General features: G+C 38.2%; 1 protein-coding gene across 1 annotated transcript; it reads right to left on the bottom strand.

Moving 5' to 3' along the window:
• Positions 1-11657: 11657 nt before the first annotated feature.
• LOC141452064 (uncharacterized) lies at positions 11658-16058 on the bottom strand. The gene has a single exon (XM_074123885.1). The coding sequence runs from the start codon at positions 16056-16058 to the stop codon at positions 11658-11660; it is 4401 nt and encodes a 1466-aa protein (XP_073979986.1).
• Between the last annotated feature and the right edge of the window lie 640 nt (positions 16059-16698).

Below are 16698 nucleotides of genomic sequence, written 5' to 3'. Positions count from 1 at the left end.
ATACATATGTATTTATAGATAAATTATCAACCCATCAACCACTGGTGTATGCTGGCAGTTAGTTACTTTAGTTGACGTAGAGATGCGCTGCTGGCGTCAGTATGTCAGTAACAGTTTTTCATTAATAACTTCTTTAATATTGCGGCACAAAGGATGAAACTTGGTGAATCACCGGCACAAAAAAGGCCAAAAAGAATGGTAAAAAATTTTTTGAAAAAATCAAAAAATAAAAAGTTATAACAATTTATGTCATGTTGAATTGACATGCGAATATCTCGTCTAAAAATGCAACACAAACGATTTAACTTGGTGAATCGCCGGCACAAACGAAGCCTAAAAGAATGATAACAAGAAATATTGAAAAAATCAAAAACAAAAAGTGGCCATTCCAAATTGACATGCGAATATCTCGCGTAATAATGCGGCACCAACGATGAAACTCGACGAATCGCTAGCAGAAACGAGGCTAAAGAGATTGGCAAAAAGAAATTTCGAAAAAAATCAAAATATGAAAAGTTATATTAATTTTTCTCATATTTAATTGACACGCTAATGTCTCGCATGGTATGGCGGTAAAAACGAAAAAAACTTTTTATATTACTAAAATAGTTATTTCTAAAGTTGTAGGTAAAAGAAAAATACTATTATTTGCTGTAATAGATATGTATTTATAGATAAATTATCAACCCATCAACCGCTGGTGTATTCTGGCAGGTAGTTACTTTAGTTGACGTAGAGAAGCGCTGCTGGCGTCAGTATGTCAGTAACAGTTTTTATTTAATACCTTCATTAATATTGCGGCACAAAAGATGAAACTTGGTGAATCGCCGTCACAAACGAGGCCAAAGAGAATGGTGAAAAAAAATTTTGAAAAATCTCAAAAACAAGCGAAATCGCGTGTCCAACTTCCGTCAAGTTGGTATAGCCACTTTAAATCTTTAATAACTTTTTTAATTTTGGAGCTTAATGGCTGAAATTTTGGGAAAGAACGGCACAAGCGCGGCACAAACGATTGGTAAAATGAAATTTTCAAAAAACTCAAAAAATAAAAAGTGGCAATTCCAAATTGACATACGAATATCTCGCCTAAAAATGCAGCACAAACGATTCAACCTGGTGAATCGCTGGCACAAACGAAGCCTAAAAGAAAGGTAAAAAGAAATTTTGAAAAAACTCAAAAATAAAAAGTGGCTATACCAACTTGACATGCGAATATCTCGCTTAATAATGCGGCACAAACGATGAAATTTGGGGAATCAGCGGCACAAACGAGGCCAAATAGATTGGCCAAAAGAAATTTTGAAAAAGTTTAAAAAATAAAAAGTGTATCAATTTTTGTCATATTAAATTTACATCCTAATATCTCGCCTATAAACGCGGCACAAACGATGAAATATGGTGAATCGCTGGCACAAACGAAGTCTAAAAGAATGGTAAAAAGAAATTTTGAAAAAACACAAAAATAAAAAGTGGCCATACCAACTTGACATTCGAATATCTCGCTTAATAATGCGGCACAAACGATGAAATTTGGCGAATCAGCGGCACAAACGAGGCCAAAGAGATTGGCAAAAAGAAATTTTGAATAAGTTCAAAAAATAAAAAGTTATATCAATTTTTATCATATTAAATTGACATGCGAATATCTCGCCTAAAAATGCGGCACAAACGATTTAACTTGGTGAATCGCCGGCACTAACAAAGCCTAAAAGAATGGTAAAAAGAAATTTTGAAAAAACTCAAAAATAAAAAGTGGCCATACCAAATTGACATGCAAATATCTCGCTTAATAATGCGGCATAAACGATGAAATTTGGCGAATCGCTAGCAGAAACGTGGCCAAAGAGATTGGCAAAAAGAAATTTTAAAAAAATTCAAAATATGAAAGGTTATATTAATTTTTCTCATATTTACTTGGCACGCTAATATCTTGCTTGGTATGGCGGTAAAAACGAAAAAAACTTTTTATATTACTAAAATAGTTATTTGTAAAGTTGTAGGTAAAAGAAAAATACTATTATTTGCTGTAATAGATATGTATTTATAGATAAATTATCAAGCCATCAACCGCTGTTGTATACTGGCAGTTAGTTACCTTAGTTGACGTAGAGATGCGCTGCTGGCGTCAGTATGTCAGTAACAGTTTTTCTATAATAACTTCTTTAATATTGCGGCAGAAACGATGAAAATTGGTGAATCGCCGGCACAAACAAGGCCAAAGATAATGGTAAAAAAAACTTTTGAAAAATCTCAAAGACAAGCGAAATCGCGTGTCCAACTTCCGTCAAGTTGGTATGGCCACTTTAAATCCTTAATAACTTTTTTAATTTTTGAGCTTAATGGCTGAAATTTTGGGAAAGGAGGGCACAAACGCGGCACAAACGTTTGGTAAAAAGAAATATTGAAAAAATCAAAAACAAAAAGTGGCCATTCCAACTTGACATGCGAATATCTCGCGTAATAATGCGGCACCAACGATGAAACTCGACGAATCGCTAGCAGAAACGAGGCTAAAGAGATTGGCAAAAAGAAATTTCGAAAAAATTCAAAATGTGAAAAGTTATATTAATTTTTCTCATATTTAATTGACACGCTAATATCTCGCATGGTATGGCGGTAAAAACGAAAAAAACTTTTTATATTACTAAAATAGTTATTTCTAAAGTTGTAGGTAAAAGAAAAATACTATTATTTGCTGTAATAGATATGTATTTATAGATAAATTATCAACCCATCAACCGCTGGTGTATTCTGGCAGGTAGTTACTTTAGTTGACGTAGAGATGCGCTGCTGGCGTCAGTATGTCAGTATTAACTTCATTAATATTGCGGCACAAAGGATGAAACTTGGTGAATCGCCGGCACAAACGAGGCCAAAGAGAATGGTAAAAAAAAAATTTGAATAAGTTCAAAAAATAAAAAGTTATATCAATTTTTGTCATATTAAATTGACATGCGAATATCTCGCCTAAAAATGCGGCACAAACGATTTAACTTGGTGAATCGCCGGCACAAACAAAGCCTAAAAGAATGGTAAAAAGAAATTTTGAAAAGCTCAAAAATAAAAAGTGGCCATACCAACTTGACATGCAAATATCTCGCTTAATAATGCGGCACAAACGATGAAATTTGGCGAATCGCTAGCAGAAACGAGGCCAAAGAGATTGGCAAAAAGAAATTTTGAAAAAATTCAAAATATGAAAAGTTATATTAATTTTTCTCATATTTACTTGACACGCTAATATCCCGCTTGGTATGGCGGTAAAAACGAAAAAAACTTTTTATATTACCAAAATATTTATTTGTAAAGTTGTAGGTAAAAGAAAAATACTATTATTTGCTGTAATAGATATGTATTTATAGATAAATTATCAAGCCATCAACCGCTGTTGTATACTGGCACTTAGTTACTTTAGTTGACGTAGAGATGCGCTGCTGGCGTCAGTATGTCAGTAACAGTTTTTCCATAATAACTTCTTTAATATTGCGGCAGAAACGATGAAACTTGGTGAATTGCCGGCACAAACAAGGCCAAAGATAATGGTAAAAAAAACTTTTGAAAAATCTCAAAGACAAGCGATACCAACTTCCGTCAAGTTGGTATGGCCACTTTAAATCCTTAATAACTTTTTCAACTTTTGAGCTTAATGGCTGAAATTTTGGGAAAGGAGGGCACAAACGCGGCACAAACGTTTGGTAAAAAGAAATATTCAAAAAACTCAAAAAATAAAAAGTGGTAATTCCAAATTGACATGCGAATATCTCGCCTAAAAATGCGGCACAAACGATTAAACTTGGTGAATCGCTGGCGCAAACGAACCCTAAAAGAATGGTAAAAAGAAATTTTGAAAAAACTCAAAAATAAAAAGTGGCCATACCAACTTGACATGCGAATATCTCGCTTAATAATGCGGCACAAACGATGAAATTTGGGGAATCAGCGGCACAAACGAGGCCAAATAGATTGGCCAAAAGAAATTTTGAAAAAGTTTAAAAAATAAAAAGTTTATCAATTTTTGTCATATTAAATTTACATGCAAATATCTCGCCTATAAATGCGGCACAAACGATAAAACATGGTGAATCGCTGGCACAAACGAAGCCTAAAAGAATGGTAAAAAGAAGTTTTGAAAAAACTCAAAAATAAAAAGTGGCCATACCAACTTGACATTCGAATATCTCGCTTAATAATGCGGCACAAACGATGAAATTTGGCGAACCAGCGGCACAAACGAGGCCAAAGAGATTGGCAAAAAGAAATTTTGAATAAGTTCAAAAAAAAAAGTTATATCAATTTTTGTCATATTAAATTGACATGTGAATATCTCGCCTAAAAATGCGGCACAAACGATGAAACTTGGTGAATCGCCGGCACAAACGAGACCGAAGAGAATGGTATAAAAAAAGTTTGAAAAAGTTCAGAAAATAAAAAGTTATATCAATTTTTGTCAAAAATAAATTGACATGCGAATATCTCGCCTAAAAATGCGGCACAAAGGATGAAACTTGGTGAATCGCCGGCACAAACGATGCCTAAATGATAGGTAAAACGAAATTTTGAAAAAACTAAAAAATAGAAAGTGGCCATACCAACTTAAAATGCAAATATCTCTCTTAATAATGCGCCACAAACGATGAAATTTGGCGAATCAGCGGCACAAAAGAGTCCAAATAGATTGGCAAAAAGAAATTTTGAAAAAGTCCAAAAAAATAAAAGTTATATCAAATTTTGTCATATTAAATTGACATGCGAATATCTCGCCTAAAAATGCGGCACAAACGATGAAACTTGGTGAATTGCCGGCACAAACGAAGCCTAAAAGAATGGTAAAAAAAATTTTGAAAAAACTCAAAAATAAAAAATGGCCATACCAAGTTGACATGCGAATATCTCGCGTAATAATGCGGCACAAACGATGAAACTCGACGAATCGCTAACAGAAACGACGCCAAAGAGATTGGCAAAAAGAAATTTTGAAAAATTCAAAATATGAAAAGTTATATTAATTTTTCTCATATTTAATTGACACGCTAATATCTCGCATGGTATGGCGGTAAAAACGAAAAAAACTTTTTATATTACTAAAATAGTTATTTCTAAAGTTGTAGGTAAAAGAAAAATACTATTATTTGCTGTAATAGATGATGTATTTATAGATAAATTATCAACCCTCAACCGCTGGTGTATTCTGGCAGGTAGTTACTTTAGTTGACGTAGAGATGCGCTGCTGGCGTCAGTATGTCAGTAACAGTTTTTCTATAATAACTTCATTAATATTGCGGCACAAACGATGAAACTTGGTGAATCGCCGGCACAAACGAGGCCAAAGAGAATGGTAAAAAAAAATTTTGAATAAGTTCAAAAAATAAAAAGTTATATCAATTTTTGTCATATTAAATTGACATGCGAATATCTCGCCTAAAAATGCGGCACAAACGATTTAACTTGGTGAATCGCCGGCACAAACAAAGCCTAAAAGAATGGTAAAAAGAAATTTTGAAAAAACTCAAAAATAAAAAGTGGCCATACCAACTTGACATGCAAATATCTCGCTTAATAATGCGGCACAAACGATGAAATTTGGCGAATCGCTAGCAGAAACGAAGCCAAAGAGATTGGCAAAAAGAAATTTTGAAAAAATTCAAAATATGAAAGGTTATATTAATTTTTCTCATATTTACTTGACACGCTAATATCTTGCTTGGTATGGCGGTAAAAACGAAAAAAACTTTTTATATTACTAAAATAGTTATTTGTAAAGTTGTAGGTAAAAGAAAAATACTATTATTTGCTGCAATAGATATGTATTTATAGATAAATTATCAAGCCATCAACCGCTGTTGTATACTGGCAGTTAGTTACCTTAGTTGACGTAGAGATGCGCTGCTGGCGTCAGTATGTCAGTAACAGTTTTTCTATAATAACTTCTTTAATATTGCGGCAGAAACGATGAAACTTGGTGAATCGCCGGCACAAACAAGGCCAAAGATAATGGTAAAAAAAACTTTTGAAAAATCTCAAAGACAAGCGAAATCGCGTGTCCAACTTCCGTCAAGTTGGTATGGCCACATTAAATCCTTAATAACATTTTCAATTTTTGAGCTTAATAGCTGAAATTTTAGGAAAGGAGGGTACAAACGCGGCACAAACGTTTGGTAAAAAGAAATTTTCAAAAAACTCAAAAAATAAAAAGTGGCAATTCCAAATTGACATGCGAATATCTCGCCTAAAAAATGCGGCACAAACGATTAAACTTGGTGAATCGCTGGCGCAAACGAAGCCTAAAATAATGGTAAAAAGAAATTTTGAAAAAACTCAAAAATAAAAAGTGGCCATACCAACTTGACATGCGAATATCTCGCTTAATAATGCGGCACAAACGATGAAATTTGGGGAATCAGCGGTACAAACGAGGCCAAATAGATTGGCCAAAAGAAATTTTGAAAAAGTTTAAAAAATAAAGTGTATCAATTTTTGTCATATTAAATTTACATGCAAATATCTCGCCTATAAATGCGGCACAAACGATAAAACATGGTGAATCGCTGGCACAAACGAAGCCTAAAAGAATGGTAAAAAGAAGTTTTGAAAAAACTCAAAAATAAAAAGTGGCCATACCAACTTGACATTCGAATATCTCGCTTAATAATGCGGCACAAACGATGAAATTTGGCGAACCAGCGGCACAAACGAGGCCAAAGAGATTGGCAAAAAGAAATTTTGAATAAGTTCAAAAAAAAGTTATATCAATTTTTGTCATATTAAATTGACATGCGAATATCTCGCCTAAAAATGCGGCACAAACGATGAAACTTGGTGAATCGCCGGCACAAACGAAGCCTAAAAGAATGGTAAAAAAATTTTTGAAATAACTCAAAAATAAAAAGTGGCCATATCAAATTAACATGCGAATATCTCGCGTAATAATGCGGCACAAACGATGAAACTCGACGAATTGCTAACAGAAACGAGGCCAAAGAGATTGGCAAAAAGAAATTTTGAAAAATTCAAAATATGAAAAGTTATATTAATTTATCTCATATTTACTTGACACGCTAATATTTCGCTTGGTATGGCGGTAAAAACGAAAAAAACTTTTTATATTACTAAAATAGGTATTTCTAAAGTTGTAGGTAAAAGAAAAATACTGAAATTTGCTGTAATAGATATGTATTTATAGATAAATTATCAAGCCATCAACCGCTGTTGTATGCTGGCAGATAGTTACTTTAGTTGACGTAGAGATGCGCTGCTGGCGTCAGTATGTCAGTAACAGTTTTTCTTTAATAACTTCTTTAATATTGCGGCACAAAAGATGAAACTTGGTGAATCGCCGGCACAAACTAGGCCGAAGAGAATGGTATAAAAAAAGTTTGAAAAAGTTCAAAAAATAAAAAGTTATATCAATTTTTGTCAAAAATAAATTGACATGCGAATATCTCGCCTAAAAATGCGGCACAAAGGATGAAACTTGGTGAATCGCCGGCACAAACGAAGCCTAAATGATAGGTAAAACGAATTTTGAAAAAACTCAAAAATAGAAAGTGGCCATACCAACTTGACATGCAAATATCTCTCTTAATAATGCGCCACAAACGATGAAATTTGGCGAATCAGCGGCACAAAAGAGGCCAAATAGATTGGCAAAAAGAAATTTTGAAAAAGTCCAAAAAAATAAAAGTTATATCAAATTTTGTCATATTAAATTGACATGCGAATATCTCGCCTAAAAATGCGGCACAAACGATGAAACTCGAAGAATCGCTAGCAGAAACGACGCCAAAGAGATTGGCAAAAAGAAATTTTGAAAAATTCAAAATATGAAAAGTTATATTAATTTTTCTCATATTTAATTGACACGCTAATATCTCGCATGGTATGGCGGTAAAAACGAAAAAAACTTTTTATATTACTAAAATAGTTATTTCTAAAGTTGTAGGTAAAAGAAAAATACTATTATTTGCTGTAATAGATATGTATTTATAGATAAATTATCAACCCATCAACCGCTGGTGTATTCTGGCAGGTAGTTACTTTAGTTGACGTAGAGATGCGCTGCTGGCGTCAGTATGTCAGTAACAGTTTTTCTTTAATAACTTCATTAATATTGCGGCACAAAGGATGAAACTTGGTGAATCGCCGGCACAAACGAGGCCAAAGAGAATGGTATAAAAAAATTTTGAAAAAACTCAAAAATAAAAAGTGGCCATACCAACTTGACATGCAAATATCTCGCTTAATAATGCGGCACAAACGATGAAATTTGGCGAATCGCTAGCAGAAACGAAGCCAAAGAGATTGGCAAAAAGAAATTTTGAAAAAATTCAAAATATGAAAGGTTATATTAATTTTTCTCATATTTACTTGACACGCTAATATCTTGCTTGGTATGGCGGTAAAAACGAAAAAAACTTTTTATATTACTAAAATAGTTATTTGTAAAGTTGTAGGTAAAAGAAAAATACTATTATTTGCTGCAATAGATATGTATTTATAGATAAATTATCAAGCCATCAACCGCTGTTGTATACTGGCAGTTAGTTACCTTAGTTGACGTAGAGATGCGCTGCTGGCGTCAGTATGTCAGTAACAGTTTTTCTATAATAACTTCTTTAATATTGCTTCAGAAACGATGAAACTTGGTGAATCGCCGGCACAAACAAGGCCAAAGATAATGGTAAAAAAAACTTTTGAAAAATCTCAAAGACAAGCGAAATCGCGTGTCCAACTTCCGTCAAGTTGGTATGGCCACTTTAAATCCATAATAACATTTTCAATTTTTGAGCTTAATAGCTGAAATTTTGGGAAAGGAGGGCACAAACGCGGCACAAACGATTGGTAAAAAGAAATTTTCAAAAAACTCAAAAAATAAAATGTGGCAATTCCAAATTGACATGCGAATATCTCGCCTAAAAATGCGGCACAAACGATTAAACTTCGTGAATCGCTGGCGCAAACGAAGCCTAAAATAATGGTAAAAAGAAATTTTGAAAAAACTCAAAAATAAAAAGTGGCCATACCAACTTGACATGCGAATATCTCGCTTAATAATGCGGCACAAACGATGAAATTTTTTGGAATCAGCGGCACAAACGAGGCCAAATAGATTGGCCAATAGAAATTTTGAAAAAGTTCAAAAAATAAAAAGTTATATCAATTTTTGTCAAAAATAAATTGACATGCGAATATCTCGCCTAAAAATGCGGCACAAAGGATGAAACTTGGTGAATCGCCGGCACAAACGAAGCCTAAATGATAGGTAAAACGAAATTTTGAAAAAACTCAAAAATAGAAAGTGGCCATACCAACTTGACATGCAAATATCTCTCTTAATAATGCGGCACAAACGATGAAATTTGGCGAATCAGCGGTACAAACGAGGCCAAAGAGTTTGGCAAAAAGAAATTTCGAAAAAATTCAAAAATGAAAAGTTATATTAATTTTTCTCATATTTAATTGACACGCTAATATCTCGCTTGGTATGGCGGTAAAAACATAAAAAACTTTTTATATTACTAAAATAGTTATTTGTAAAGTTGTAGGTAAAAGAAAAATACTATTATTTGCTGTAATAGATATGTATTTATAGATAAATATCAAGCCATCAACCGCTGTTGTATACTGGCACTTAGTTACTTTAGTTGACGTAGAGTTGCGCTGCTGGCGTCAGTATGTCAGTAACAGTTTTTCTATAATAACTTCTTTAATATTGCGGCATAAACGATGAAACTTGGCGAATCGCAGGCACAAACGAGGCCAAAGAGAATAGTGAAAAGAAATTTTCAAAAAACTCAAAAAATAAAAAGTGGTTATTCCAAATTGACATGCCAATATCTCGCCTAAAAATGCGGCACAAACGATGAAACTTGGTGAATCGCTGGCACAAACGAAGCATAAAAGAATAATAAAAAGAATTTTTGAAAAACTCAAACATAAAAAGTGGCCATACCAACTTGACATGCGAATATCTCGCTTAATAATGCGGCACAAACGATGAATGATGGCGAATCAGCGGCACAAACCAGGCCAAAAAGATTAGCAAAAAGAAATTTTGAAAAAGTTCAAAAAAAAAAAGTTATATCAATTTTTGTCATATTAAATTGACATGCGAATATCTCGCCTCAAAATGAGACAAAAACGATGAAACTTGGTGAATCGCTGGCACAAACGAAGCCTAAAAGAATGGTAAAAAAATTTTGAAAAAACTCAAAAATAAAAAGTGGCCATATCAACTTGACATGCGAATATCTCGCGTAATAATGCGGCACAAACGATGAAACTCGACGAATTGCTAGCAGATACGAGGCCAAAGAGATTGGCAAAAAGAAATTTCGAAAAAATTCAAAATATGAAAAGTTATATTAATTTTTCTCATATTTACTTGACACCCTAATATCTCGCTTGGTATGGCGGTAAAAACGAAAAAAACTTTTTATATTACTAAAATAGTTATTTGTAAAGTTGTAGGTAAAAGAAAAATACTATTATTTGCTGTAATAGATATGTATTTATAGATAAATTATCAACCCATCAACCGATGGTGTATGCTGGCAGTTAGATACTTTAGTTGACGTAGAGATGCGTTGCTGGCGTCAGTATGTCAGTAACAGTTTTTCTTTAATAACTTCTTTAATATTGCGGCACAAAGGATGAAACTTGGTGAATCGCCGGCACAAACAAGGCCAAAGAGCATGGTAAAACAAAATTTTGAAAAAGTTCAAAAAATAAAAAGTTATATCATTTTTTGTCATATTAAATTGACATGCGAATATCTCGTCTAAAAATGCGGCACAAACGATTTAACTTGGTGAATCGCCGGCACAAACGAATCCTAAAAGAATGGTAAAAAGTAATTTTGAAAAAACCCAAAAACAAAAAGTGGCCATTGATTAATCGACGTAGAGGGAGGAAGGACAATTAGACATAATATTTTAAATTAACAGTTAAATAGGGGATGGAACTAGGTGGGGGACACCACCACTCAAAATACCTTTTATAAAGAAACAAATATTTATTAATTTTGACAATCGGGAAATCTTAAAGCTAGAATTCAAAATAATAAAAACCTTTCTTGACAAACGGGAAATCTTAAAGCTAGAATTCAAAATAATAAAAACCTTTCTTGACAAACGGGAAATCTTAAAGCTAGAATTCAAAATAATAAAAACATTTCTTGACAAACGGGAAATCTTAAAGCTAGAATTCAAAATAATAAAAACATTTCTTGACGAAATAGGAACACATTAGTCTATGGCGTATTATAAAGTTTGAGACTTACATGAGTAGGCATTACATTATTTTCTAGAATGGTCATGACCAATTATAAAAACTAAAACATCCAATGGATCCAATAGATTACTATAGTGATCTGATCACGGCACAAAAATTCACACCTAACCAGAAGAAGCCCGAAAATCTTTTCTGATGCTAAGCACAGAGACACCGGCAAAACACACATTGAAAAAACGACCCAACAACTTTTTATGAAGTCCAAGGACAACTGCCTGAGCCAGGTCACGTACGCAGTTCCTTTCTCCCTACAGACCTCCAATGCAGCCAACCCTCCACTGCATCATTCTAAATTTCCCACAAGGGGGGCCGCATCTCCTTGCGAGGATCCAACATCCTCCCCCGCAGTGGACTCGCCAGAGTTCCACTTACTGATTTGGGAGAGGGCACAGCTTCCTGACAGGGCGGCTGATAACTCCGGACGCCGTCTTCACCTCGGCCACCCTGGCCACGTCATCTCGGCCATAATGCAATTTGGTGATCCGGCCTAAGGACCATTGCAGTGGAGGGAGGTTGTCGTCCATAATCGTGACTATTTGTCCTTCTGCCGCTGGGAAAGAGGGCGAATGCCATTTGATCATTGCCTGCTGATCAAGGAGGTACTCCCGATGCCATCGTTTCCAAAACTGGCTAACAGTGAATTGGGCCATTGCCCACTTAGACTTGAGGGCGGTGCGTTGGTTCAGGGAGTCACTAGTCGGAAGAGCAGTCATTGGACGCATAATTAGGAAATGTCCTGGCGTTAAGACTTGTAGATCGTCTGGCGACGACGAAAGGGCTGTCAGAGGTCGTGAATTTAAAATAGCCTCGACCTGGCAGATAATGGTGAGAAGACACTCCATTGTGGGCTCTTGCAGGCCCAAGGTAACTTTCAGCAAACGTTTCGTGGACTTGACCGCTGCCTCCCATAGACCACCGAAGTGGGGTGCTCTTGGTGGGATGAAGTGCCACTCGACTCCTCTTCTTCCGGACTCTCGTAGGATCGACTCTTGACATTGGGAATCATTCAACAAGGCAGATACTTCCTTAAGTCTCCTGGTAGCGCCGACAAAATTAGTACCATTGTCAGACCATATGTGACTAGGCATGCCTCGCCTGGCTATGAATCGGTTTAAGGCGGCTAGAAAGGCCTGAGTCGTGAGGTCAGTGACCAATTCTAAGTGAATGGCCTTTGTCGAAAAGCAGATGAAGATAGCGAGGTAGCATTGGAGGACCTTGGCGGACCGAAGTGACGCAATTTTTACGTTGAAGGGGCCTGCGTAGTCAATACCAGTAGTCGTGAAGGGTGGTGAGGCGCTGGCTCTTCCCTCTGGCAGTTGACCCATAATGGGGTTGAAAGGGGATGGTTTAATGCTGAAACATTTATTACATGATGACAATTGACGTCGAACTACATTTTTTCCATTAGTGATCCAATATCTGTTTCGGAGAAAGGCATGAGTGGCGGTAGGGCCTACATGGAGATTGGATACGTGAGCGTCTTGAATTACCAGGGCCGTAAGGGGATGTTGCTGAGGCAACAGGGCCGGGTGTTTATTGGACTCAGGGATATTGGCTTGTCTTAATCTTCCTCCAACTCGCAATACTCCGTCGGTATGTATGAATAAGCCTAAAATTCTGACCAGGCGTAATTTAGGTCTGGAGGACTGGGCATCTTCAATTTCTTCTAAAAATGAATGTCGCTGAGCTCGAACAATCAGGGCACGCAGGGCTTCACCGCGTTCTTTGACCTTTAATGGGCCTGAGATGTGGTGGGCTGAATTTCTGGCATTGTGGGCGAATCTTAGACACCAGGCAACCACGTTGATAAGCGTATGCAAATTGGAGAACTTGGATTCCAAATCCTCAGGGGAGGAGACTGCGATCGATACATTAAGAGCCTGGGAGCGAATTTCTGCCCCCACCATTGGGTCCGACAAATCTGCATTTACTTGTCTTAGGGGCCATGACTCAGGGTTCAATTTTAGCCAAGGAGGGCCTTCCCACCACAAGGGGTGGTTTACCAACTCCTGTGGCTTTAGCCCACGTGAGGCACAGTCCGCAGGGTTCTGCGATGAAGGGACATGAAACCATTGGGAAGCGGGTACCTTTTCTAAAATGGCAGCCACTCTATTGCCTACAAACACCTTCCAATGTGGAGGTGGGGTAGCGGTTATCCAGGCAAGAGCTATGGTAGAATCGGAAAAGGCGAAAATGTTTGGAGAGGGTATCTGAGGGAAGAGAAGACTGACTTTATGGAGTGTGAGAGCCAGGAGATGAGCGGCACAAAGCTCGAGGCGTGGGAGCGTAACAGGTTTCATTGGAGCCATTCTGGCTTTAGACATGATCAGGCTGATGACTGTTTCCTCAGAAAGTGACACAAGGTACACTACGGCTGCATATGCCCGTTCCGATGCATCAGCAAAACCGGTTAAATAAAATTTAGGAGTAGACAAGGACAAGAATCTAGGGATACGAATATTTGAGAGTTCCGGAAGGGTGACAGCAAACTGAGACCATTCTTGGATAATGGATGAAGGTAAAGGATCGTCCCAGCTAAAGGAGGCTTGACAAACGACTCGAAATATTGCACGAGCAAAAACTGTTATTGGGATTAACCATCCCAATGGATCAAAAACTTTTGCGATCTGACTGGCTAATTGTTTTTTAGTTTGAATATTGGGGACTGAACGAATCAAAAAATGGAAATAGTCTTGTGAGGGGTTCCAACAGAGGCCAAGGATTTTTAATTGTGACTCCTCGTCATTCTCTAGACATACGGAAGACATTGCTGGGAGAAGGTGGTCGAGAGGAATTTTTTCTAACAGTCGAGGGTGATTGGCTGCCCATTTTCTGAGCTCGATTTGAGCTTGACTTAGTAACCTTATGAGTTGGTCTCTCGATTCCAGGGCCGCTTCAAAAGTAGGGCCGCCTCCGGAGACGTCATCGACATAAGTACGATCCCTAAGGATCTCTGCTGCTTGGGGAAAGGAATTCTGCGAAGTGAGGGCTAACTCTTGTAACACGCGACATGCTAAGTAGGGCGCTGACGTGGTTCCATACGTGACAGTACACAGTCTGTACTCCTGAACCGGTTGACTGGTATCAAAGCGCCAAAGGATACGTAATAGGTCTCTGTCTTCAGGGGGGTGCAATATTTGACGAAACATTTGACGAATATCGGCTGTAAATACCCACCTGTCAACTCTGAATCTGGTAACAACCTTCCAGATGTCAAGCTGTAATCTAGGGCCAGGGAGTAAGAGCTCATTGAGGGAAACGCCTGATGAGGACTTCTGAGAGGCATTGAAGACAACTCTGATCTTCTCCGGGGGGTCATCTGGGCGATGTACCGCGTGATGGGGTATGTAATAGGTAACTTGACCCGACTTTAGGGGAGGAGCTAGCTCCATGTGTTTCGACTCTAGGTAGTCTCGCATGAATTCGACATAGGGAGGGCGAAGATGTGGAGACTTCGCATGGCGAGACTCAGTCTGAAGAAGGCGCTTTAGAGCAACCTTTCTAGACTCGCCGAGACAACAAGGACTGGTTTTGAGCGGCAGTGCTACTGAAAAGCGACCATCAGGGAGTCGAGAGTGAGACTTAGAGAAACACTCTTCGGCCTTCAACTCCTCTGGCGTAAGGGGAGAGACTTCAGATACTTCCTCCAGGGCAAACATTTTTTCCATGAGGCGGGACAGGACCTGATCGGGGGGATGCTGACTTGGTTGGGAGGATTTTACTGAGCTGAAGCGGAGTACAGTAGGTTGGATAGAGACAACCGACACAGGATTGCATAAGGAAGACTTAACAGGCAAGGTAGAATTTTCAGAAGAAGAAGCTTCCGCTGAAATTGTGGTAGGAGGAAAAGACTCAGAATCCGGGCTGGTAAGAATTTGTAGCGGACGCCGCGTTCTATTTAAACGTTGTGGTTTTGGAGGAGGGAGCGGAATGTCTAAGGTTGGGCGAGCACAAGGCTGAGGAGTGACTTCCTCTTCGAGGGTTGACAAAATTTGAGCAGAGGACGAAGACCGGCTAGGAGTAACTGACTGTTCTGGTTCCATGATAAGTTCAGGGTTATTACGATGAGCAACTGGCTCAGACTCATACTCACCAGGAGGGGTGCTGGTTGGAGTCTTGTCTTCAGGATTAGACTCATTATTAGGTACCTTAGAGGGGATTAAATGACCATACTTATGTTTAAATAATATTTTATAATAGGTCCGATAAAGTTTGGAGTTAGACATGTGGTTTTGGACAGAAGGGTGAAAACGAACCCTTTTAACAGGTAGCCTTTTCAGGGGACCAGACATGACCCAGCCAAGGGTTGTCAATCGTGCGTTAGGGGAGCCATTTTGTGAGCGAATCATCTGACTGAGATCGAGGGCATCAAAGACCGAAGCTGAAAATACCACGTCTACTGGGCTTGGTTCATTGAAAGTCGGGTCGGCTAAATATTTATTTGCTAGGTGTACCCAATCACCGACAGGAAAATACGAGGATGGAGCATCCGGAACTGTCTTAGTGACTACGCGAAAGGGAACTTTAAGTTGGGAAAATGGCGGGCATTGTTTTAAATTAGTTGACACAAAACCCACGACCTGGGTGGCAATATTTCCTCCTATTCCTCGGATAGCACCTGACATGGGAGAATAACTCAGTTTACATTCTTTGGCGAAGGTTGCTGACATTAGATTAATCTCACTGCCTGAATCCAGCAGGGCACGAGCACGATACCACTGGCTATCTCCTCCAAGGAGATACACCATGGCAGTGGGGGAAACTGACATGTCGGATGGGAAAGACTTGAATATTGATTTTCGGGAGGCTTTCGTAGCATGACATAAACGACAATGTCTACGACGACAGAAGACGACACTGGATAAGGGAGGGGTATCGTGCCTGCCAAGAACCTATAAATCTGACTGGGGGGTTGGTGCTGGATGTCGGCCAAAATAGGTTATGGGAAGGACAGGGGATATGCTGCCCGAGGATGATGACGTAGGTCTGGAATCAGAGTCCCTGACTGACAGTAGAGGCTCAAAGGAACTGGGGGGAAGGAGTGGGCGTTTGGGAAAAGGAGGTGAAGATCTGGATTGAGAGGGTGAAGAGGCTTGTTTGGAAGAGGACTTAGATTCTGGAGGCGGACATGTCCTCAAGGACATTAAGGACGGCAGGTGGGAGGCACTTCGTGCTTCTTGGCATACGCTGGAAGACTGAGGAGGGGGGTGCAAGGTGGTGTGGTGCTCGCCATGACATTTGCCACACCCCACCTGGCAGGGACAGCGGGATACTTGATGATATTTAGACAGGCAATTAACACACAGGCGTTCCTCCGCGACAAAACTCCACCTATCCTTGCCAGACAATTGCAAATATCTGTCGCAGCGGGACAACCGATGTGGTCCCCCACAAAAGTAGCATCGGATT

Source organism: Rhodnius prolixus, unplaced genomic scaffold, assembly GCF_049639745.1.
Source record: "Rhodnius prolixus isolate KJV_2025 unplaced genomic scaffold, Rpr scaffold_32, whole genome shotgun sequence".
Lineage (NCBI taxonomy): Eukaryota > Metazoa > Arthropoda > Insecta > Hemiptera > Reduviidae > Rhodnius > Rhodnius prolixus.
Note: the sequence above shows the minus strand (reverse complement) of the source record. Positions and strands in the feature narration are given on the sequence as shown.